We start from the raw sequence: 25,946 nt of genomic DNA on the forward strand, positions 1-25,946 counted from the left end.
CTCTCTGCCTAGAAAAATTTGTACTCCAGCCCCCAAAGCCACCACTTCCAGGAAGCCTTCCCTGATTGCCCTAGGTAGTAAGCCTTGCTCTCCCTCCAACTCTGGGGCTTTGGTCCCCACCCCTGTCATAGCACACCTTACACTCCTGTGTACCTGTCCCTTCACTATACCATAAGCTCCTTGAAGGAATGAACCGAAAGACATTGATCTTTGAATGTCAATGCCTGCCTGACAGCCTAACAGACAGTGAATACAGGGGAGGGTAGCTGGCGTGTGGGCTCCTGATAGCGTCTTCCCCAGGTCAAAGCAGCACTTGCCAAGGGGTGATGGCTACCCCTGGGCCTCCCCCAAGAGAACAACCAATGGAGGGACCAGGAGGGGATTCCCAGGACTGATGGTCCCTGAGGCTCTTACCTGCTACCCGGTGGGCCACCAGCCCCTCCAGGTTCAGCGGCTCTTCCTCTGGAGTGCGGGATGGGTCTGAAGCGGCCTCCTTCGGTGGGAGCTGAGGCTGAGCAGTGAGGCCCGGGAGAGAGGCTGGGGGCTGCTGAGGCCCTGGAGGGCTATGAGTAGTTGGAAGGAAGGCAGGCGAGGAGGAGGAGGCTGGGCTCTTTGGACGGAAACTCTGGCTGGACCCAGGTGGACAGGGCTGATAATCATAAGGTGAGTAAGGCCTGCCAGAAGGGAAGGACTCCAGGGCCAGAGAGGCCCGCGGGGCCGGCTCAGGGGTTCCCAAGGAATGCCCACTGGGGATGTAGCCAGACCTGGACTGGGTCAGTGGATGGGGCTGGCAGGAGGAGCCAGAGGGAGGCTGGGAGGACAGCGGGGAAGCCCCCGGCCAGGCCCCCGGGACACTCTGGGACTTGTGCAGGGGGGCGGCGGCTGCAGCCGGCTCCAAATCCAGCATCAGCATGTTGAGTGCTTCGATGGACTGCTCGATCTCCTGCTGGGAGGCCGCCCTTGGGAACTCAGGGAGCCCTGGGGTCGGGGTCTCTGCCAGCGGCTGGGGGCTGGGCCTGCTGGGCCCGAGACTCTCCAGGTGGGCTCTCTCCTGTTGGCGAGGCGGCGGACGGGGCTGCTGCTGCTGCTGCTGCTGCCAGGAGTTCAGCCCCCTCTGCACAGCCTCCCGGCTACTGCCCCCACGGGCTGGAGCAGGGGGCAGCTGGGGCTCGCTCTCCGGAAAGGACTGGGAGCGGAACATACCGCTGGGGTCAAGGCCGTAGTGGGAGGTGGTCACTGGCTGCGGCCAGGCTGGGTGGGGCCCCTCCCGCGGGTAGCCGGCCAAACCCTCCTGTGCGGAGTAGGAGGGCCGCATGGGGGCCGCGTGGCTGGCGTGGGCAGGCACCGCCCGGCCAGCGGACTCATAGGGGTAGCCCCCGCCGTTGACCATCGGTTCCACGGGGTAGGTCTTGTCCAGACCGTTGGTCAGTGAGGACAGGGCCTCGGGGTAGCCCCCCTCACTGGTGTTGGTGACCCCGTCCAGGGACGACAGTGTGCCCATGCTGCCCACGCTGTGTCCATCCTGGTTGGGCAACTCATCATCCAGAATGTCCGTCTCCCGCTCAGATGCCAAGGCCCCGCCGTTGACGTGAACCTGGGCTGGGACGACGTGGCGGCCAGAGGAGGGCACGGCCGGGCCCCCCGCTGGGCGGGACCGGAGATGCTGGACGTGGTACATGGGCCCTTGCTTCTCTCTCTCCACACCGAAGCCACTGAGCAGGCGGTCCAGCTCGCGCTTCTCCTCGGGACTCAGGGCAGCAGGGGCGCAGGAGGCGGCAGGGACAGGTTCATCGGTCTTGTCTGTCTTGGTGGAGGCTGTGGAGTTGCCTGAGTCACTGCTCACGGAGAGGGTGTGCTCCACGTGGTTGGGGGTGGCCGACAGGGCAGGCCGTGCGGCGTTCACGGCCCCAGTGCTGCCGTGCAGGGAGTCCTTCTTCTTCACCTTGGCATACAGGCTCCCGTCCAGAGGTCCCTGAGTGTGTCCCACCACCTCTGCAAGACAGCCGGAGGGCAAACAACAGACGGCAGATGTCAGTGGAGGCTAGGACTCCCTCTCTGCTCCCAGAGGAAGGGAGGGAAGAGCTTCCATTCCCTGGATCCTAAAATCTCCTCGCACCACTCAAGACAGAGCTGAGGTCAGGGAGGTGGGGGAGGAGGACGAAAGGACGCCTAGCCCAGGCTTTTGGGCCTGAACACCCAGCTTCAGGGCCAGGCAGTGAAGCCTAAGTGGCGGTGGGGGGGCTGGGAGCAAGATGCCCCAGTCCAAAGCCTGGCCCTGGCTTTTCACCAGCTTCCAAGGACCTGGAAGTACTGGGTCAAGATGGGGTTCAGCAAAGCCAGCAGTCCCCGTGTCGAGGGGATGTGCTTTCTCTCGGAATGTTGGGCTTGTAGGATTCTGGAAAGAGGATCCAGAGATCAGGGGGGCAGGGGAAGCATCTTAGGGATCCAAGACACAAAAGTAGATGTTCTCATCAGGGAGGGGTGTCCCCTGTGTCATTTTGTCTGGGGACCCCATGAGCAATACTTTCTCTGGAAGGAAAGAGTGAGCGCTGGGTGGCTCAGGGCCAGAGGGCTGACTCAGGAACGAAGAACTTCCCCACCCAGAGGGACTCAAGTGATTTCACACCCTGTACAGTCAACAGCCCAGCTTCCAGCCCCAGCCCCAACACACACACACACACACACACACACACACACACGCAGACCTTCCCCTCTTCACTCCAAGGCAGGCCCCCAGTTGGCAAGAAGAGAAAGCCCCCTCCCAAATACTGCACAAACTCCAGCCAGACACCAAGAGTCACACACAGACACCATTCACACACACGAAAACCAGACACAAAGACGTCCGGAGACACACACGCCAGCTAATAATCACCCAAGTCAAACACCCTGGTGCCCTCCCAGGGTGCACTAGACAGGGGACCCCGAGGTGCCAGACACCTTGCAAGGCACTTTACACACACTTTATTTCTAATCCCATGAGTCAGGGAGTATTATGTCTACTTTAAGAATGGGAGAAAGTGAGGTTCACAGAAGTGAAGCCATTTATCTGCAGATACACAGTATCTGGTAAAGCTGGGATTTAAAATCGGAACTAATTTAAGATTTAATTAAAATTAAACTAAATTAAAAGCAAAACTAATTTAAAATCAGAACTTCAAAAACCATTCAATTTTTATTATTTCACACTGTCTCTCTGTATCACACACACACACACACACACACACACACACACACACACACACGTAAATTAAACACATAAAAGGCAGCAATACCCCAAAATAAATACTTAAATCTAAAGCCACAATCATTTCAGAAAATACAAGTTCCTACCATGCCCAAGGATGAGCCCTCAGGCCAGAAGTGGCAGCCTCTAAAAATAAACACTCATACAGAAGCCCGCAGCCAAAAACGAGTGATCAGACAACCACAAATGGGAACGTCGTGATCAACACACACACACAAACCACAGGCCGCCCGAATGACGTCCCGGGAGCTAGCCGGCGATGCCCAGTGAGGCATCGTCCACACACACCCCCTGGGGGCTGGATGCTCTGCACATTCACTGAACTCTCCAGAACCATCGCTCTGTCCCCAGTCTTCCCTGGGGCTTTGGGACCTTGGCCAGCAGCATGCCCCAAGTGATATTGGGCCAGAGTGTGGCCGCAGCCCCAGGCTCCCAGGGACGGGGCTGGTCTGAATCGGAGATAGGTCTGAATCCCCAGCAATCGGTTCCTTGTGCTGGGGCCCCCAATGGCTGCGAAGAGGCAGCTGCAAGCACGGCTGTCTCTTCCACCTGGCCTGTCATTGCCTCTAAAGGTGTCGAAGCTTCTGAAGGAGAGAGGCTGTCCCTCATGCCATGTCCTTCCAAAGAACTGGGCTCCTTGTTACACACACAAAAAAAGAGACCCCAGCTGACAGCTTCCATAGGGGGAAAGCGTTGAAGACAAGAGCTCTCCTCCACTCAGATTTCTGGGGGTGGTTCCCACGAGGGTGGGCCCCTTCGGCCAGTCAGTGGGAGGCTGAGGAGCTGTCCTTCCTTCCCACTGTGCCTGGAAAGCGGCTGGCCCCACTCCGAAGCTCACACTGTGAGGCCAGGGAGCTTCTCCATCCCCTGCTCCCCCTAATCTCCCAAGTTCATGCTCATGTGGTCTGGGAAGTGGGGGGAACAGCAAAGCAAAGAGGGGAGTGTCCAATAGGCTCCCCATTTACACTTAGGGGCCATGAGGACCACTGGGTACAGACTTGCGTAAACCGAAAAGAATTTCTTACTTCAGGGAGAAAGTAGACCCACTCCCGCATCTCACTTGGGTTCACAAAAGAAGAGCTTTTGGCAAGAGAGCTAGGAAAGCATCCCCTGAGGGAGGCAGGGAGGAAGAATTCACACCAATTACCAGTACCTGATATCTTGCCCCTTGTGGCCCCTTCATTGATTCTGACATCGTCAATATTAAACTTATTCTGCCATGTAATTTACCCCCGCGTGGACCACTGTTTGCAGCAACATCAGGAACAGTAACTACCAGGCCACCGAGGCTGAGTAAGAAAATCAAAGAAGTGTAGATTGTTTAACTAAATCTTTTCCGCACAATACAAATGGAAATGTCTACTGCTGTCCTCCAAGAAGGAGCCGGCTGCTTCAGACCGCCAAGGGCTGGCCCCACGCTCCGGGCTGTCCTGCCAGACACTGGTCTTCCTTTTCCCATCAAGGGGAGGCCGTGAGGATACCCAGGCCCATGTCGGGTCTGTCTAGCCCCCGGGAGGACTCTGCTGAAAGCTCGGTGTGTTGGCATGAACCCAGCATGGCAGGTACCCCTGTTCCTCCCGATGGAGATGGAGCGCCCCTAGCCCCCCACACCAGTATACACATGCTCGTCCTTCCCTTCAGCCCGGCCACTGCAGCCACATTAAGTGCTACTTAGCGGGACCACAAGAAGCCGGAACACAATGTTGGTTTCAATCTATTAAGGCAGGAAGGGCAAAAGAGAGAGGCGGGCAGAGCAAGGAGGAGGAGGGAAACAGAGAGCCAGAGGAGAGGGTGGGGGAAGATGGCTTCGAGGCTTTCAAGCCCAGGGGTCATGAGAGCCAACTCAGTCCCAGCTGAGCCACGGCCAGCTCAGGCAAATCCTCTTGGGTGAGAGGGCACTGGACACCCAGTGGCAGGGAGCAGGGGACAGAGGAGGAACCTGCCAGCTCGGGGCCGTGGGTACCGGCACAGGTGAAAATGGAGCAGAAGGACGGACGGCAGGGGCAACGCAGGTTGCAAGCGGCCCAGAGTGGGGAGGTCCCAGCCCCACAGGCAGGCCAGCCGAAACGTCCGGTCTCGTGGGCCGTCTCCCTGGCCGCTTCTCTAGAGAAGTCAAGAAGCCCACAGTCCCTTCAAGGCCCCACTTGCTTTGTCTGAATATGTCCCCTGGCTCTCCCCGGCAGCTGCTCCAAGCCCCCGCCCCACCCTCCATACTGCGCTCGGTTGCACCAAGAGGCCCTTCTTCCACGGCGGCCTTAATCCAGATGTGCGAGTCATGCTTTTGGAAAGCTTGGAGGAAAATCCCCAGCTGACTTGGACATGGCCCTACTCCCTAGGCTCCCTCCAGCAAGCCGTGGAGGTGTGCTTGGTGCTAGCAGCACAGTACGGGCCAGCATGCAGGGGAGGAGCAATACGGGCATCCTGTTCACTGCAGAGAGAATGCGAGAACCATGGGATGCAAAGGTGACACAGGTTTGGGGTGGCTGTTTTCCAATTCTGATGTTCATAAGAATCTCCTCCAGGGATTGTTAAAAATGTAGATGCTGGGGTCCCACCCCCAAAGATTTTCACTCATAGGTCTGGCGCGAGGCCAAAAAGCAGTATCTTAATTCTCCCAAGGCTCTGGAGCTCATGTGGGTGGGTGACATCTTGAGAAAGCCTGACCCAGTGGTCAGCACTTTGGACTCTGAGATGAAGGACCCCCACTTCTCTTACTCAGGTCTAGTGGGGACATCTCGCTTATTTAGAGGTCAGGACAGATGGCCCGACCATGAAGAATAAAAGGTGCCAGACTGGTTGACTCCAAGAAAGAAGTTGCCTTTGGCGATGAGTGAGCAAGGAGCGATCCGTCCTCGTCCAACCAGCAGGCCTGTTTTGAATAGTGAATGATTTATTAAGGTTTTCGGGATGCGGCCCTTCCTGATTAAAAAAAAAAAGTCCTTTGGGGGCGCCTGGGTGGCTCAGTCATTAAGCATCTGCCTTCGGCTCAGGTCATGATCCCAGCGTTCTGGGATTGAGCCCCGCCTCAGGCTCCCTGCTCAGCAGGAACCCTGCTTCTCCCTCTCCCACTCCCCCTGCTTGTGTTCCCTCTCTCACTCCCTCTCTCTCTGTCAAATAAATAAATAAAAATCTTTAAAAAAAAAAAAAGTCCTTTGGATCCACGTCCTACAGAATAGCATTCATTAAAATATATTACCCAGAGCTGTGATGAGCAACCAATGTGGAGGAAAATCCAAGAGTGCCAACAGGAAGAGGCCTCGTGCCCACCCTGGACAAGGGCAGTTTAGAGGCAGACCCGGGCCCCGGCAAACCCAAAGGGAATCTCAGCTCCTTAAATAGGGAGTGGGGCATCGAACGCCATGCGCGTGCGTCTAGGAAGTAGGTGAGCTTTGACAAAGGCTGAGGCTTGGCCAAGAAGCAGCCAAGAAAGCAAGGTCTGGACATGTGAACCTTTTATCACAGATTCTCCCTCCGCCGTGGAGGGAGCCAGGCCAGGGCTAGGATCAGGGCTACTGAGCGGCAGCATGTGGGAGCCAGAGAACCGGGCTGGGTACCAGGAAGGCCCCAGGGATGTGGTTCTGGAGAGAAGACAGGAGAAGCGCCCCTTCAACCCCACCATTGTGTCAGATACAACTATTACCCAGAAGGTTGGTCCCCATCTCAAGGGCACGTCAGCTTGCTTCAACTACCTAACCGCACAGAGCCTGGCCTCCAAGGCTGGTGAGTGAAGATTCCAGTGCTCACCTGCAGGTTTGCTGAGTGGTAGGACTCAGGAGCTAAGTACCTGACGCTAGGCCTGGCACACCTGGGCACTCTGTGTTCTCCTCTCTCCATTCTGTTTGGCATGTTTTAACAGCTCCCATCATCCACCCAGTAAAGCCCAATGCCCCCCTCCACTGCTGGGCATGCCATACCTCTTATCATCTGGCCCCTGCTCGCCTTTTGAAGCCTCACCTTCACTGCCCCCAATACCCCCAACACTCTTCACTCCTCTTACTATTCCTATGCTCTTTCCTACTCTGGGCCTCCCACATGCTGTTCCCTCTCCTGAAAGATCCTTCTCCATGTTTCTTCCCCCACAACTCCCAAGCTCCCTGGAAAACCTCTTTCTCCTCCTTCAGGTTCAGCCTGAACTTCTCTGGGAAGCATCCCTCAACCTAACCCTTTTCACAGCCCTCAGACTGACCTTAACCTCTTCTGTGTTCCTGTTGCCCTGGGCAGACAACTCCTGTAACACAAATTACCCCCTAGCTGGTCATCACTGCTGTCCATGTTTGTCCTCTGACCAAGCTGAGGGCTCCTGGAGAAAAAGCCTTTGTTCCCCTTACTCCCCTCCACCCAGTGCCTGGTTCCCAGACGGTACCCTTCACAGTACGATCTATGTGAACAGTGCCTCTTGGAGCTTAATGCATCACCTGCGTGGCTTATAGGGCACTCTGCAGAATGCAGCGTCTGGCACGCACTCCGCGTTTCGTAAATGCTTCTTGCATTCCATTAAATAGTCCGAGAAGTTACACAGACTCCTGTCAGCCACTGAGGCACTCTTCCTCCACTGCCGTCCAGAGACGTGAAAAATCGGAGATTCAAGGTGGACCCAAGCTTCTCCCCAAGAAAAGAGAAAAGAGAGGCCCTGCAGCCAAAATATCATGAGAGAGGAGGATTCCACATAGCTGGTCCCCCAGGCTGGGCACAGTGGAGGTCCTGAGCCAGAGCCTGCCCCAGGGTGTCCCTCAGAGGACTCCCCAGCCATACTCCAGGCCAGTGGACATTAACTTTCCTGGACCAAGGACCCTTTGGGATCGCTGATGAAAGCCCAGACTAACTGCCCCCAAATTGCACAAACACAAATCGTGCACATAATTGCAGGGGTGAATGCACACCTCAAGGTCCACCTATGGATCTTAAATTCCGATGTATGCATCTAAGCTGTTGCATCTAGGGTGTGGTCTCTGGGGAGCCCTCTCTGTCGCCTGGGATCCCACGAAGAATGCCAGGGTCCATCCAAGAGAAACAGGAGAACACACAGAAAAGGAAAATCTTCCAGCTGGAGGAGCGGAGTTGGGGTCCAGCCCAGAGGATCCCACTTTGTTGCAATCTGCCCGGGGGAGGGGAGTGTGAGGAGGGGATGGGGATGGACAGGGGTGTGCAGAACCTCAGCCCCATGGCTCAGGAACGACCTGGAGTCCTCTAGAGACACCGTGGCAACAGTGGCAGGGATCTCTGTCACTGTCTTAGCCTCCACCGTGCCGACCTCCCATCCCATAGGCAGCCGGGGACTAAGGCAGCCCTTTGTTCCTCACAGCTGCAGAGAGCTCTGGAACGTCTCCCAGTGGGAATGGGCTTCGTCAGGGACTCTGAAGGTCAGCAGAATTAGGGTGGAAGGGCAGTCCCCAAGTCTCTGAAGGGGAAGCACACAAAGGCGACACGGCCTCTGGGATGGCAGAGAGCAGGCAACAGGTGCAGCCCAAGAGACTTAGGTTCACACTGGGAGCTGTTGGCTGATGGGCACAGGGCCTCAGGCCCTGCGGGCAGAGACAGATGAGTCCAGGCGTGACAAACAGACACCTGTCTGTCCTCCTGCTTAATAGCACTGACGGGGAACCCGCTGGCTTCTCAGAGACTGGACAAAAGAGAAATAAGGTTCTTCTCAAGGTTGCTGTCAGTCTTTTCACAGGTGGCTCTGTGCCCCATACAAGTGACCTCACTAGAGTCCCCCATAAACCTGCCTCTGTGGACCTGGGGGGAGGGGTGGCCACCTCCATCATTCTGCTATGGCAAGAAAGAGAGAAGGCCCAATGTTCAAATGGAGCCCTGGTTGAATGTCAGCACGTGGGCCTGGAGGATGGAGAAAGTCAGCATTCAAACAGAAATGGGAAGTAGAGCCCCTCCCACGGGCCACTCCTCTCTCCTGCTGCTCCGGGAAGTCAGCGGAGCCAAGAGAGGTTTCTAAATGCCAGGGGGATTTTAGCGGAAGGGTCTCAGGGGATCAGTTAATCCACTGTCCACCCCTCATTTTACAGGAGGACAGGGACACTCCGCAGGCCCGGATCCCCTCACCAAGGTCACCCAGCACAGGGAAGTTCACTGCTCTTTCTCCTAATGGCCCTCAAGGTGAAGATGGCCGGAGTCTGGGGAGGGCAGGGGGGGCGGGGACTCCAACCACGGCTGCAGACCAACAGCCTCCCAACATAATACACGGGGCTTCATCAAGTGATGATGACAGATGTGTCCCCAGGCCTTCCTCAGGAAGGACCCACGGTACTTTCACAGATACCATCTCACTTGAATTCCTCCAGAGAGCAGGAGAAGGGACGGAAAAGTCAATCCTGACCTTTATTTCAGACCCGAGGGACCAGGGCCTGGAGTGACCTGCTCAGGTCACAGGACGGCCCATGCCTGTGGGGCAAATGTGAACTTGCAAGGCCAGCCTCCTGACTCCAGCCTGGCCTTCAGCTCCCACGCCAGGCACTATAAGCAGAGCCTGGCACTCCCACTCCCTGCCCGCAGCCTATCCGGGCACCAGATATCACAGGCACTCGGGACAGTAAAAATAGCACCTGAGCCCACAAGAACCGAAGCCCTTCTCTGCCAGGCCAGGGCGCCTGCCTGACACTCGGGGACCCCTGGCCAAGAGGACGGCCGAGCCACTCCAAGCCCTGACGGAGTTGGGGGAAAGCCAGGAATGGGAGCTCGCGGGTGGCCAGCAGGGTAATGGTCAGCACTGGGGGTGCGACAGAGCTCAGACCACAGAAGGGGAGGGGGGGTGTCCTGAAGACACGTCCCACCAGGAGTGTCTGAGGGGCTCGCCATGCTGCCACCAAATTCCCTCCACCCACCACCTCATCCTCATCTTCCGTGAACCATCACTCCCAAAGAGCGAGGCCAGCTCAGACACACTGCCCCCCACCAACTCACCACCCCTCCGACCTGAAGCAGCGGCTCTTCCGAGTCCCAGGACAGCGAGTTCGGGAGGGAGGCAGCCAGGTCCCCCACATGCACCTCCCAAGGCAGCGCCACGGGCCACGGCCCCACGCAACCCCCCACGCGCTTCCCGGGTCCAGGTCCACGGCAGATCCTGGTGCACGAGCCCAGAAGTTCCCCCAGCCCCAGGGCCCACAGAGAGCCACCCAGGACCCCTCACAAATGCCCAGCAGACACTTACCCTCTGCACGGAGAGGCAGACAGGGGAGGGGAAATAACTGCTCTGATTTGATCTCTGCTCCTTGTGCCTCAAGTTTCAAATAATTCCTCCATGGCTGCAGCCCCAAGGCTGTCTGTGTCCTGCTCGGGCTCACTCAGACTGTCAGGGGTGGGAGGAGCCAGTGCCGCCTGCCTGCCCGGTCCACACGCACCACCCCCCCCTCTGCCCGCGCCCTCGCTCTCCCCCTCTCGGCCAGCTCGGCCTCGCTCTGGCTTGTAGGAAGCCAGTGGGATAAAACTCTGTCTGTAATTTCAGCCAGCTGGGTCCCCAGGGCTTCACTTATCATCCTGTAGCTATGCAGTTCTTGAATGACATCACAGTGGCTTCCCAAGCCCTCCGCACGAAGCGAGCAGCAGCGGCCAGCCCAGCGACTGCGACGGCCCAGCCCAGCCCCAGTCCCAAACCCATCCCAGCTCCGGTGCCCAGCAAAGTGGGAAGAAAAGGCCTGGAAGCCGAGCGGCCGGGATGGTAGCAGGAAAGAGGGAAGGGCCAGAGTTCCTATGAGGGTACTGAGATTTATTTCCCCAAATTTTTCCACATTTTTTTTCCATTCTCAGCAAATGAAAGGCAGAACAGATGACAACAATTTTCCAGCTGCTGAACAATAAGGTGGAAATCTTTTTTTCCCCTCCCTCTCCCTCTCCTTCCCCCTCCCCCCCACCACGGTGCAGAGTCTAGGAGCCAGGACACTTCCTTGGCTTATAAAAGGGGGAAAAAATTTGAAAAACCCACAAACCCTTGTACTTCCCAGAAGTGACAACAGACCTGAGGAGAGGCACCGAGGTGCCACCCAGGCAGGTCTCTGGGAAGGGGCGGGCAGGAGCCCCAAAGCTACATTCTCAGGGCGAAGCTGGATTCTGACCCAGCAACCTTGACAATTCTTGAGGCCTGACTTTGGGAAGGCCAAGTGGGCATCTGGCCCAGGACATCGATCCACCAGGCCACCTAAGATGCCTCCCATTGACTAGCGATCGGTATTCGGGTCGTTCCAATCTATAAAGACCATGGATGGCAGAGGGAATAAGTTCTCAGAGTGTCAGTGACATCCACCTTCACCCCCAAGCACCCAGACCTGAAGCAGCCCCCTCGACCAAAACCACGAGAGCTGCCCAAAAGTCCCCACCACGATCCTGGATGCCCTAAGAAGAGCCAGAAGTCCCTGAGAGCAGGACACCAGACCATAACTCTTATGTGCACGATGTTGGTGACTTATTTTCACACTGAGTGAATGTTCCAACGCAACTCCCAGAGTTGGTAAGAGATGGCCTGGGGTCTGCAGCCAGCCCAGTGGGAGCTCCAGGGCCCACTGTCTCCTTGAGGACCCCAGTTGGTTTGCAACCCCAAAGTGCTTCTGCAGCACCCCCACCCCAGTGCCCACACCCTCCGTAGCCAGGTCTGGGCCCTGCAGGCTCAGGAGAGAGAAACATGCCAGGTACGGGCCACCGATTCCTCCCTCTCCTGAGCCGACACCTCAACCCCGGCCCCCTCCCCATCACACACTCTCCCGCTGCTTTTTTCTGAGAGTAAAGAAGGGAAGTAAGAGGAAGAACAAACATGGTACCGCATGCCCTGTGTGCTGGCCCTATCCTGTCTTAACTGCATCTTCAGGGACAATGTGGGTGAGGCCCCTTGCCCAGTATCACAGACTTCACAGGAGCCATTAAGAATGGGGAGGGGAGGGGCGCCTGGGTGGCACAGCGGGTAAGCGTCTGCCTTCGGCTCAGGGCGTGATCTTGGCGTTATGGGATCGAGCTCCACATCAGGCTCCTCTGCTATGAGCCTGCTTCTTCCTCTCCCACTCCCCCTGCCTGTGTTCCCTCTCTCGCTGGCTGTCTCTATCTCTGTCAAATAAATAAATAAAATCTTTAAAAAAAAAAAAAAAAGAATGGGGAGGGGAGAAGTGGATCTCCAGAACTGGGGGCAGGAGGACTTCCAATTTTCCGAGGGCTGGACTGTTGGAAGACCACAGTCCGGACAAATGATTGCAATTTTCCTCCTACCTCTACAGAGCCTCCTGGAACTAACCAACAAACCCCAAGCACCTAAAAGGGTTAAGGTCACCCAGTCCACCCACATTCCTACCCCTACCCCCACTGGCATCAGGGTGAAAGAAGATTTTATTTGCATACAACCCTCCTGTTTATCTGTACCTGTGAATCCCATCAACATTATTTTTATAAAAGTTTATAATTTAAAAAAATAAAAAGTAAAATAAAACAAAATTTTGTAATTTTTAAAATAAACTTAAGTCCAAGTAGTTCTAAGCATCATGTCCATATATATGTACACGCATTAAAACAAATGCACCTGAAATCATTCCATGTGTAATTGTCAGCCCTGCCGACACACCGTACTTTGGAAACACCACCACACCACAGTCCGTGGAAGTAACAACTCCATCCTATGGTGCTCCGCTACCATCTAGGGACTGGCTGCACCAGAAGCCCCTGGGGAGAGTTTTATAAAAACCCTGATCCCCGGGCCCCACCCCAGACATTCAGAAGCAGAATTGTGAGAGGTAGAGCCCGGGAAATCTGAATCGTAAAACACTCCCCAGCTGAGAATGCTAGGCAGCCAGGTTTGGGAAAAACTAATCCTAGCTGCGCTTAACTATTTTCAGTTATGGGGAATCTTACTATTTCCCCAAAATGCCCATTTCATCTTCTGATGGCTCTAACAAGTAGATTTTAGCACCCTGTTTTTTCCACTAACTGGCCGTATGGTGCCCTATGGGATGGCTCAGACAAGCCAAATTTCTGCCACACGAGAGCTCTTCAGTTACAAAACGTGGTGGGCATGTCCTCCCAAGTCTCTCCTCTGACAGGCAGTCTCCCCTGGTCCTGGCCTGGAGTCCCTGAGCCGGCCCCACCATACCCTCCCTTTGCTTCTCTTCCTTACCTGAGCACCTGCTTCCAGTGGTTTCTATCACTCCGAAGCAAGAGACCCACAAACAACCCATGTGGCTCTCTGATCAGTAAGAAGCCCCACTGGCCTATCACCTCCTACTTTCTGGACACCATACCTTTAATGATGAGGTTATTAATGTTATACCCAATGTTATACCCAACCCTTCTTGCTCATGTCACTTCAGCATCTCCCAGGAACACAGTGGTTAAGAACATGGGTCAAGAAGACACTGCTTTGAATCCAGACACTACCACTTACTAGCTTAGTGCAACCCTGGGCCAATTCCTTAATTTTTCTGAGCTTCAGTTTCTTTATCTGCAAAATGGGTGTATTAATATATTTTTATCTCCGAGGGTACTGCAAAGACTAATATAATGCATAAAAAGCACTTGGCACAGCACACAGCGTGGAGATGCTCTAAATGAGGGGGCCACGTACATACAATCATGACCGTGACATCTGCTTCCTCCTCCTCTTTCCCTAACCCAGCTCCACCTTGAGCTGCACGGTGGTGACCCTACGGCCCGGAGCACAGATGCGCATGGCCGATGCTTCAACTTCAGGGCCTATCATTCACCTTGCCCTTTCCCTTTTCGAAAATCGTGGCATCAAATGAAACAGCCCAGACTCTGAGAGCGTGACGCTGCCCAGCTAATAAATACCAAGACTGCCCAGCGCGCACACCACCAACAGCAGGCCGGAAAACGCCACTGCCTCTCCCGCCTCCAGAGACGGCTTCCACTAGGACCATGAGGAGGGCTGGGGGTGGGGGGCAAGACTTCAGCTGCCTTCACACAGATAGGAAAGTACTGGGCAGAGGGTGTGGTAGACCTGGTTCCAAAAAGGTTATACTCAGTTTTACCACTTCCTATCTGAGAAAAAAAAAAAATGTTTTTTTTTTCCCCTTAAACTGCAGAATAGAGCTGGGGCAAAGATCTTTCTGGGTGGGAGATGGGCAAAGCTGAGCTTGAGAGGGGAAAATACTGTTCACTCTTCCAAGGTGGCTGGGTGTCCCCTGTCCCCTGAGACGCCCCTGGGCAGGGCAGTTTCATGAAATATACGATCGAGAGCAGGGTATGACCCGGTGACCTTCTGGAGTGCCTCGGATGCTCAGTAGTACTGGAGACCCCAGATTTGCCACACGAGGCCCAGCTGTGGGCCACCAGCCCAGGCCAATGCCTACAGTCACAGCATGGTCAACCCAGAGGACATCCTGAGTTCATCAGGCCCCCCACACACACCCCGATGTGGCCCATCAGACTCAGGGCGGGGAATTTTCCCCCCCTCGCATATTTGGTCAGGCCTGGAGCAGAGACTAACCACCCAGGGCCCCCGGTTCCCAGAAGGAAATGCTCTCCGTTGTCAGAGTTGAGTCAGACACCATGAGGGGGATGCCCAAAGGGTACCAGAAACCCTGTTACATTAGACCCTCCAAGGTCTCCGGGTCTGGCCACGCAAACAGAGTGGAATAATTGAGGGCAATTCTACAGCCGAGAGAGACTCTCCCCGTGCAAATCGAATACACGCTCCATCCCCTGCAGGATGAGCTTCTGGCCGGCAGCCCCCCAGCTGGGCCGGTGGGGTGCCCCAGGGCCTCTCAATCACACTGAGGGTCCTCCAGGGAGGAAGGGAGCCCAGCCTCCTTCCATCACCTCCTTCAGCCCCCTTCCCGCCCAGGGCTTTCTTTTCATTGGCAGGTGTGGAAGCATCTTCCCAAACCTGAATTTTTTGCTCTTTCTCTTAAGGAACAAAAAGCCTGAGTGTTTTGGTTTTCAAGCAGTCTATCCTGGAACAGAAACAGGAAGCAGGAAAAGAGAAAAGGGCTGTTTCACAGCCTACCCGTGGGAGAGGTGAAGTCCCAGAGACAAAGAGCTGAGGGGACAGCTAGGCCAGGGGTCCTCCCCCAAGGTGACGTGCCTCCCCCCCCCCCCAGGGAACATGGAACAATGTCTGAAAATATTTGGGGCTGTCGCATCTAGAAGAAATGCTATTGGCATCTGGTGGGTGGAGATGCTGCTGACCATCCCACAGCACAGAGGACGTGGCCCGGCAACGAGCAATGACCCAGCCCACGTTCCCATGTGCCACAGCTGGGGCGCCGTGAGCCAGCCTGACAGCAGAGGGAGTTTGGGGTGTGAGACACAGAGCTCGGACTATGACTCAGGAGTCCTGGTTTCCGGTCCCCACTGCGCCACTAACTCGCCACTTGACCCTGGGTAAGTCACTTCCTTTTCCTGGGCCTCAGTCTCCAAAGTGGTAAAATGAGAGAACAAGATGAGCTCTGAACTCTAAATCAGCCGGTTCTACGCAGAACCAGGAGGAGGAGAAAGGCCCGGGTGTGCCGAGCATCAAGGTGTTGAATCAATGTCAAGGTGTTGAATGAATGTCAGGCGGGCCAAGGGGGAGTGCAGGGAGAGGCCTGCTGCCCAGGTCGGGTGGGACGCTGTGTGTGGGATGAAAACATGTCCACAGACCTTTTCAGGACCTCCTCACGCCTTCCGGCCAAGGAGTGGGGAGGGAGGGCTGCCCGGAAGCTCAGGGAGGTGGAGGCAGGGCAGGTTCTGGGCACCCCTCGCACGGCCCCGGCCTCCCAGGGTCTCCAAGTGCTCCCCACCCAGGAAGGCAGCGGACAGGGCCAGGCTCAGGACAGCGTTCCCTGAGAAGAGGGCAGGAGCCAGTGTGCCTGAGGGTTACTCAGGAAAGGAACTGTCAACTCCCAGGCAGATGTCCAAGTGGGACAAAGGTCGGGGGGGCACACCCGCACACCTCCTCCTGCCTCTCCCCACTCTTACAGCCTCCCAAGGCGTGGCAGACACCTGGAGAAGGATGCAGGGGAATGGGGAGGGGGCTGCGGAGCTGGGGGACCCAGGAAGAATGGGAGTGTCACAGAACGGGGACAGTAGGTTATTGCTGTGCGTCTGCCCTGCGACAGATGCTCTCACATTTGCTTCCACAAGTGCCTTTTAAGGGAGATACAATCGTGCCCATCTTCCTGATAAAGAGACTGAGGCTTGGAAGTTGTGGCTTGCTCAAGATCACATGGCCAATCTGACTCTGACGCTCATGCTCTTTCTGCTTTCAGGAGTGGGAGAAGGAAGGAGAGGGAGGGGCAAAGGGGGAGAGCCGGAGGCAGCCACCGGGACGAAGGGAGTGAAGAGTGACAACCAACCACAATGCTGGGTCAGAACAGCCTGCCCAAACCCCACCATCCAAGTGAGTGCTGTCCCTGTCCAGGTGGTCCCCTAGGGCTTTTATGCACGTATCCTAATGATGCTTCTAGGGCTCCAAGCATTCCCGGAAGCTTGTAGGGAACCGCTATAAGCCTGGTTCCAAATCCACTCAAAGGAACCCATCCAGCACTTCGGGGTCAATCCCCATTCTTGACCCAAACAGGCCCATTAAGTACCACACATAACTACTGGTTATCGGACTGGCCATGCAGTTTTATAATTAGAGCCCCATCACCACCGTGGGGGTCTATGGACGAGTGGTGGGTGTACGTCGAGTGGGGGTCTTTGTGGTTCTCTGCATAGACGGTGAGGGGTCTATGTGGTCCTATACATGAGTAATGGTGTGTGCGGCGGGGTCTGTGCGGTCCTATGCCTGAGTGCGTGTGGCTGTGGGTGGCGAATCTGGTTGGGTCTCTGTTTCCTTTCCCAAATGGGCACATCCATGTGCATCAGTGTAAGGAGGCTCATACCGGCATCTCCGTGGGGTCTGCGAGGCAATGTGCATGAGCTCTCGCACCTGAGCAGGTGTGGGCCAGAAGCTGGCTGTCCCTGCTGCAGAGGGGCAAGCTGGGAGTGACTCTCCTGACCCACAGAGGCTACAGAACCATGGGGTACAGGCCTGGACAGGACACAGGAGCCACAGCACTGCCCCCAGGCTTCTTTCGCTTCTTGTGTCACATGAAGAGCACCTGCCCAGTTCTGGAAGGTTTGCAAGCAGTGTACAGACAGAGGGAGGGGGGCAGGGAGGCAGGAAGGGAGAAGAGATCTGAGTGGCTTTGAGCTTTCATATCAAAATCTGATCTCACTGCCCCTGGAGAAGGAGGAGAACAAACATCAAAGAACACTTTGCTGCTGACAATTTTTAAAGCTATCAGAGCAGCCCAAGGCAAAGTCTCTGACAAGCATCAGGGCATCGACAAGCTGTAAGGATGTGAAGACTGGGCTGGTCCAGGATAAGGGAGGCAGCCAGAGCTCCTGGAGCCCACCCACTACAGCTCCTCAGCTGCTCCCCAGACAAGGGAGTCCCACTGTGGCTTGGATAAAGCCCCCAGAGGTTGTATAGGTCCTGGCCCCGGAGGGTAGGAGAGAGACCCCAGCAGGCCTGCCATCGGAGGCAGGATGCCCCGAGACCCTGTCAGAGAGTCCTGTGCTTGCGAATAATGCTTGAGTACAGAAAGGGAGGGGCAGAGAAAAGGGAGTTTGCGGCAAGACTCCAGTGTCCCCTTTGCACACAGAACCTTGTTGGGCTTTGTCGGAGCACTCTAGAATTTGCCTTGTTCCCCCACGTCCATGAACCGTGGTCACTCATCCCATTTAGACAGCTGTGTGGGGTGGAAGGAAACTCAAGAAAATCCAGTCCTGCCACCAGTTCTCCTTTCTCATGTCCCTCCAAGGCAAGCCAGTTCTCCTGGAAGTCAGATCTCTCTGCCCGGCCTGCTGCAGCTAAATCCCACTCTCTCGCACTCAGTCCTCACATCCCTACCCAGCCGCTGCACAATAAACAGACCAGAAAAGGCTGGCCGGTAGCAACAGCAGCAGCCTGGGAGTCAGGGGGCAGAGTCCTAGGAGTGATCTTAGATGGGCCTCAGTGTGCTCCTCTGTGCAATGGGACAGCACAACCACATGACCCCCGAACTCCTGGCCAACTGTTGGTGCTCGAAGAGCCACCTCAGAGAAAACGCTCCGCTAGGCACTGACCCTGGTTCTCCTCTCCTGCTTGGTCCTGCTTGGGTGGCTCTGAGCTCCAAGCTCATCTGAGGCTCTTTCTGCGGCAGCCCGAGGGCCCCCGGGGGCTAGGACAGAAATAGTGACTTACAGGAAAGCTTGAAGTACACCCCAGGCTGCAGAGCTCGTGAGGGCCATGCCGGGCAATAAAAAGGCTGATTTATTTTCATCAGTGAAATGCCGAAACCCAATCCCCGGAGTGAGCTGACCCCGCAGACAGCAGCAGGGAGCGCCCCACCTGGAGCAGAATCAGCTGGATCGCAGCCTGCAGGTCTCACTGCTGGGGCTGGTGAGGGGAGGAATGGAAGGGGAGGCCAGCTTAGCCCGTGTGGCTCCAGGTCCCTTGGGATGGCCTCTTCCCAGCCTGCTGCTGGCCGGCAAGGGTCTCCGGGATGCAGGTGCAGCAATGGCAGAGTCATCAAGCAGGCTTTCCATTTTAACTCTTGTTTTCAGGAGTCTCAAACCCCAGGCCACTAGGTCCACATGCCCACTTGGCGGGAGTGGGGGCAGAGGGCCAGAGCGCCTCGGACCCCTGCCCCTGTGAAGCCATGGTGGGAAATGGTGGGCATCAAAATCCCAGCTCTACACCCACTTGGCTGTGCAAACACTGGTTGGTTACTTAACCTCTCTGTGCCTATTTCCTCATCTGTGAAACAGGGACAAGACTACTCAGCTCACAGGAGGGTCCTGAGGAGCAAAGGAAATCAAGGGCACCTAATAGAGCCTCACATATGGAGGGTGTGTAGAGAAGGAAGAGGTGGATTTCCCCCTAGTCCCTAACCAAATTGCTGGTGGGGAGTGTCAATTAATACACCCCTTACAGAGGCCACTTTGGCACCATAGAGTTATATACGCATATATTCTTCACCCAGCAATTCCATTTCTACAAATTCCACTTCCACAGATAGAATTGCACAAACAAAAATGGTGTACGTACAAGGTTATTCTCTGCAGCATTGTTGAAAACAACAAAAGACTGGAAACCACCCAAATGCCCATGTCACTTAAATACAGTTAAATAAAATACCAGTTAAATAAAACACAGAACATGTATACAGTGGAACTGATGCATCTGAAGAATGCTAAAACGGCTCTTTACAAAGCTATTATGGAAGAATCGCTATGACACATCGTTGGATGAAAAAGCTCAGGATACGAGCCAAATCCTTGCAGTGGCTACCAGAACCCCCAGTGACCTGGTCCCCACTACCTCTGACCTCATTGCTTACAGCCTTCACTGCAGTGACCCTGGCCCCTCTGATGCTTCCCAAGCCTATGTCTCAGGCAAGCTGCTGCCTCAGGACCTTTGCACTTGCTGCGCCCCCCACCCCCCGCCACCAGCAATGCTCTTCCTCAGATATTTTCTTGGCTGACTCTCTCACCTCCTTCAAGTCTCTGTTCAGATGTCTCCTCCTCAGTGAAGGCTGGGCTGATCAGGTTTTTAAAAAATGTCAACTCACCCCTCAACCCCCCCATCACCCTTATTCTCTTATATTTTCTCCCAAAGTCTTCATCACCTTCTAGCATGCTCTGTCGTTTAGATACAATATCTTCAAATTTGTTTTTCATTGTCTCTCTCCTCTCACTAGAATATAGTCATGACAAGGGTGAGGATCTTTGTTTTGCTCACTGTTAGGTCCTCAGGATCTAGAATAGTGACTGGCACATAGTAGGCACTCAGTGAATATTTGTTGACTGAATGAGTGAATGTTACTGTGGGAAGTCCATGCACCAAAGAACACAAGCGATTTGTTTTTCTTTTCTTCTTCTTTGTCAGTGGAGCGGTTTCAAGGTTACCCTTACAATCATGTTATTCTCACTCTCCTGCACTGTTTTCTCAAATGGATGAGAAAGCAGCAACATTAGGGCCATGCTAGCAGTCACCACAACCCAGAGCCTGGGCATCGTGGGTGACTGGTGCCAGGGAGGCAGGACCGTGGAGGTGAAGACCCTGGAAAGACCCTGGGAGCTAGGGCTGGCTCTGCCCCCAGCTGTCAGTGTGACCGCCGCAAGTCCCCCAGCCCCAGAGCGGTGGGAGGAGCTCCCCCGTGGGAATGGAGCCTGGTGTTTGAAGGATGCCAGGGAAAAGGTTCAGACACCCGCACCTGGTTCCACATGGTAGGAAGAACATGGAACGTGCAGCCAGAGGCCCAGGTTCAAAGTCCGGTTCAACAACTGTGATCGTCAAAAACTGAACTGACTTGCACTCCCGGAAGCATTTAAGAAAGTAGCCCCCAAGGTCAGGTAGCAGTACCAGTAACAACAAACGTGAACCCCTGACCCAGAAGTAGGTGCCTGTAGATGATCTCAGGTAATTCTCAGCCCCAGAGGAGAGGTGCCATCCTTGCCCCATTTTACAGGTGAGAACACTGAGGCTCAGAAAGGCTAATAGATCTGCCCAAGGTCAACAGAAGGCAAACGGACTCGTCCGCTGCAGGATTCTGTGTTCTCTGTGTGTATGATTTCGTGCTGTCTTTTCTCTGAGTCTCCTGGTTCGCACTCCCCTCCTGGACCCTGGTATGTGGCTCCCTAGGCGCGCCCCTCATCCTCACCTCCACCCTCTCCAACGTTCCCACCTTCACCTGCTCCAGGGTCCTCCGGCATCCCACCCGCCCTTCCCAGGATGACAGCGGTGGTGAGAGTGAGGTCAGTCTGAATCGACTGCTTTTCTCCCCCTCCACTAGCTAGACTTAGAGCAATGTCGTTACGCCACTTCTAGACTGGAAAACAATTCTGCTCTCCATGCCACGTCCACCTCCCAGACCCAGTGCAAATGCGGCCCCTCTGCAGAGCCGTCCACCTCTGAGCGCCACCAGCCCCCGGAAGCTGCCTGTCTCCTGAGAAGCCAAGGTCCCTGGCTGAGATCCTTCTCCAGCCACACCCCCTCCCACACTGTCTGCAGGCAACTCCAGCGCACGACTTTCTACAGCGTCTATAGCACCCGGGCCAGCACGATGCCCACCACCTAGGAGGCGATCAGTAAGTATTTGGGGCAAAGAAAGGAGAGAGCAAAGGAAGGGAGAGAAGGAAGAAGGGCAGGAGAGCAAGTGGGGTGATGGGTGAAAAGCAGCCGCAGTTGGGTAGGAAACAAGAGCTGATTAATAGAAGCGTCAATATCCTTCCTCGGACATAGTTAGAATCGGTATCCTGGGGTCTTGTGGGCTCTAGCTAACTTGCACTTGTCTACAGGTCTGGCAGAGGAGGAAAAGGGGAGGGGGGTGGGAAAGTGCTCTCCTCCTGCCCTGGCTGGAGCTCGATATTTGAGCACAGCAGGCAGGCAGACGTGCGGCCCAGGCCACCGGCCAGGAGCTCTGGTCCACTCCGAGTGTGGCTCCGTCCTTCCAACCTCCAGCCGATGGCAAAGATTACAGAGGACCAAAGGCACATTCACTCCGGAGGGTATTGTTTTACTGAATGTTCCATGGGCAGACACTACTCTCCAGGCCTGCCAGCTGCCTCGCAGAGCAGAGCCAGCAAAAGGTCTGAGGGCATGGGGACAAGCCCTGCCTTGCCCCACTAAGCAGGTGGCCGGCAGATGCTGGGTCAGTGGTGTCATCTTCTCTACCCACAAGGTCAGGCCAACCTTGCGTGTGGATTCTCAGCACTCTTGAATGTTGCAGGAAGTCAGCAGAGAGGACTCCCCCCGCCACCTTGGGGGAAGAGAAGGTACCAGATCCTCCTCAAGAAGCCATTCTATCCCTGCCTCTGTCACTATGTCTGTGCAGGCCATCCCACACGGAGACCCATCTCCCTTGCTTCTTGACGTCTCTGCCCAAGGGTGCCAAGAGGACAAGGCCCCAACCTCCCCACCACAGCTGACCCACTCTCTCACAGACAGGAAGTTCTACCAGGTGGCTAACTCAAATCCTTCCTGCTGCAGACTAAGCCCTAGGTCCTATATGACATGACAGAACAGGGACAGAAGATTTCTGCAGCAGCTTTGAATTTCTCCCTCTCTGCCCATCCCTGTCCCCCACCCCCTGAACTCACATGCCAGAAGGGCTGCCTTCTCCAGGAACCAGGTTGGGATTTCCCAACAAAAACCAGTCTGGTGCTGAACCCCAGGCTCTCGGTCAGAAGATCACCCCCTAAAGCCCTCTGCTCAGAGATATGGGGCTGATGCATCACTCTGGGATCCCTGGAACCTTCTTGTGAATTATTTGGGACCACCTGCGATCTTACACTCCTCTCTCCTTGGTCCCTCTTACCCAAAAGTTCCAAAGGCAAGAATGCCACACCCCATGAAAGTATGTCAGGGCAAATATTTAGCATGGGGCCCAAGTGCTCTTCCAGAGAGGCACAGGGGCTATGCTCCCCACTGCGAACGCCTCACTCCCAACCCAAAGGGGCTGCCTTCCGGAAGAGGGGCTACCCTCCCCCATCCAGCCTGGCCTTGGGGAGATGAAGGGACGCAGGGCCATGTGGGTGGCTGAGGCACTGGAGGGCAGAAGTCAGGCACGTCTGTGCTGCTCTGCCATCCAGGGGTCCGAGACGTGGCCTCCCTCTCTGTGTCGCGGGCCAGCTTGTCTAGGCCAGTTGCAGCACCAGCTCTAGGCCTGGAAAGAGACCAGACCAAGCAGCCTAAAGCATTTTGGACTATAGATGAATAATCGTTTCGATCAAGATCATTAAATGATAGGAAGCAGTATCGATCCCCAACTCTGGCTCCAGACCCCCACGCTGGAATCCTGCCTCCACCATTTACTCAGGACGCTACCTTGGACGAGGCCCCCAGCCTCTCTGCTACTACCTGTTTCGTCATCTATAAAATGGGAACCCGAGTCGCAGCCAGACAGTAACGTGGAAGTACTGGGATCTCCGTCGTGACAGAGGCCCCAGGAAGATGAACGTCCCACGCCAAAAGCAAGGCAGGCGTCAGCACACAAGCATTGCAGAAAGACTTCGCCAGCAGCGAGAGCGGGAAGAGACAACAATCCACAGGGTAGGAGAAAACACCTGCCAATCACTTCTCTGATAAGGGACCTGTTTTCAGAATAAAGAACGTATAACTCAATTGCAAATGGACAAACAAAAGAATGATGTTTTTAAGTGTGTGAAGTATGTGACTAGACATTTCTCTAAAAACAGATCTATAGTGGCCGGTTACCACGTGAAAGATGCTCAACATCATTAATCACGAGGGAAATGCAAACCCAAACCGCGAGAGCCCACTTCACACCCACTAGGACGGCCGCGGTCCCGAAGGCAGGAGGTGGTGAGGACGCGGAGACACTGGCATCCTCAGGGGTGTAAGATGGTACGGCCACTTTGGACAACAGTCTGGCAGGTCCTCAAATGATTAAACATGCTGCAACCCCATGACCCGGCAATTCCACCCTTAGGTTACCTACCCAAGAAGAAGTGAAAACCTGAGTCCACGGGAAAACCGGCCCATGAATGCCCACAGCAGTGTTTTTTAAAAGAGCCAAAAAGTGGATACAAAGCAAACATTTGCCGACTGAGGTATGTAGGACCAAACTGTGGTGTGGCCATAAATGGAGTATTATTCAGCAACCAAAGCGAAGCACTGACCCCCACTCCAACCGGGGTGCGCCCTGAAAGTATTATGCTCAGTGAAAGAAGGCCACGTGCTGGGTAATTCCATTTACAGGAAATCTGCAGAACATTCCAATCTGCCCGGACAGAAAGGAGACAAGGCTGGGGATGGGGGCAAGAAATGGGGGGGTGGCTGCTGATGACGGGGGAAGGGGGGGTGTCTGCCAATGGTGGGGGGGCAACGGAAAGGTTCCACAGTTAGGTTATGGTGATGGTCGTACAACCCCAAATATACTAAAACCCACCGAATCATATACTTTAAAACAGGTGCAGTGCCGGTATTAAGTTATATCAAGGAATACAAGTTTATTACATGATATTGGGAATATATAATGTTAACTGTTTTATATATATATATAAACATTTATATAAATATATACATACAATTTTTTTTTTTAAGAGAGAGAGAAGGCCAAAAACTATTCTGTGGCTCTAAACCACCTCACACACATTCATGTGAGGAGAAAAAGGATCAGGAAGGGGGAGAGTCCAAGAGGAATTTTGGAGAGTGTTGTTTTACTGCTGGGGGCTTTTCCTGCCATCTTCCGGAGCACAGGAGAAACAGAGCCTGGCTCAGTCTGAAGAGTGAGAGGCAGGCGGGGGAAGGGGGGGGACAGACAGAGGGGCTGCCTTGGCCACCTCCGTCCCAGGCTTGGCTGAGGCCAAGAGCAGGTAAGGGCTCCTGCAGGGCTGGGGAGGGAGAGCCAGCCTGGGGTCCCCTCAGACGCTGTCCAAGAGGGCCACCTGTTGGGCTGAACCGACCTCAGGAGGAGAAGGCTGCAGGGAGTGAGGACTGTGTGGGCCCAGAAGGGTTGTGAGAGTTGGCCAGAGCGGCAGTCCCCTGCCTGAGGGAAACACTGAGGGAGTGGCTTATGGGGAGCTTAAGGGGGGCCCCCAAAATGCCCACAAAAGCTCTGCAGGAGAGACACAGTCAGCATTCGACACCTCCAGAATCTTCCATTGGCAAAGAGCTCAGGAGTGGTCATCTGTGCCTGTCTCCACCGAGAGTGTTCCCGGTGGGTAGGAACCCCCTCCTGATTCCCTCCCTCATTCCCTCTCCGTAAGTCAGGAACCCTAGTGGGCCGCCCCCCACACGCATACACGCACGGCTGGTGCCGGGCAGGAGCCGACAAGGGGAAAAGAACAAGCTGACTGATGTGCCAAGTCTGCTGGCCCTGGGCAAGCCGTGACTGACCAGAGGGTCCTCCATTCCCTGAGAGCGGCCACATCAGGCATGGGACTCACCCTAATATCATGCAGGCACAGGGAAGGCGGAGGACAGATTGAAGGGCAGTGGTAAATGAAGAAAGGGGTTTGTATAACCACACCCCGCAAGTCCTGCCTATTAGTCACGGAATAGCAGTGCCTACTGGGGAGGGGTAACCACGAGAATGTGGAGCTGGTGGGGCCCGGCTCAGGGCGGGTACCAGGGCTCGCTACCCTCCAGTCACTGGCACTGTTATCATTACCATCGTTAAGGCTTTAGAGCTGAAGTCCCCTTTGGAATCCACCCTCCTCGATTCACTGATAAGGGAACTGAGAACCAGAGAGGAGAAGTAACTTTCCCAAGGTCACACAGCAAGGTGGTGTCAGAGGCAAGTCTCTGGACTCCCAGGAGTGGGGCTCGCAGAAAAGAGCCAGCTGTAGACGGTTCCCAGAGAGTAGAGGGGCCAGACGGATGTGGAATTTTTCTCAAGAAGAGAGGGCTTGTATACATTCAAATCACCTCTCTACCTTCCCTCCTCCAGCACTTAATAATAATAATAATAATAATAATAATAATAATAGTAATAGTAATAGTAACAGACACAAATTACTGCCAGCATAGTCCATACCAGGCAATCTGTACTTCGCCTTTTGTGTACATTACCTCATTGGATCTTAACAACAATCTCATGAGGAAAGTACTGTTATTGTACCCATTTTATAGATATGACATTTGGGTCTCAGAGAGGTAAAGTGCCTTGACCAAGGAACACAGTTATAAACAACAGGGCATAGAACCAGATCTTCTGATTCTAGATCCCACAGACTTCATCCCTATCATAGATCTTAATCTGTTCAACATTATTTTCACTTT

The 25,946-nt window shown here is 54.9% G+C and overlaps 1 protein-coding gene across 19 annotated transcripts in view; it reads right to left on the reverse strand.

The window, feature by feature from the left end:
* The window catches only part of TNS1 (tensin 1), a 225,520-nt gene that overhangs the window by 42,921 nt on the left and 156,653 nt on the right, over positions 1-25,946 (reverse strand). For all 19 annotated transcript variants that reach the window (XM_045777632.2, XM_087863313.1, XM_087863307.1 and 16 more), the window contains one exon: positions 415-1,992. In XM_045777632.2, coding sequence (XP_045633588.2) covers positions 415-1,992 — 1,578 coding nt within the window. The remainder of the gene's footprint in view (positions 1-414; positions 1,993-25,946) is intronic.

The sequence above is a fragment of the Ursus americanus genome, chromosome 1, assembly GCF_024610735.1.
Source record: "Ursus americanus isolate L20-20 chromosome 1, mUrsAme1.1.p, whole genome shotgun sequence".
In the NCBI taxonomy this organism is placed as follows: Eukaryota; Metazoa; Chordata; class Mammalia; order Carnivora; family Ursidae; genus Ursus; species Ursus americanus.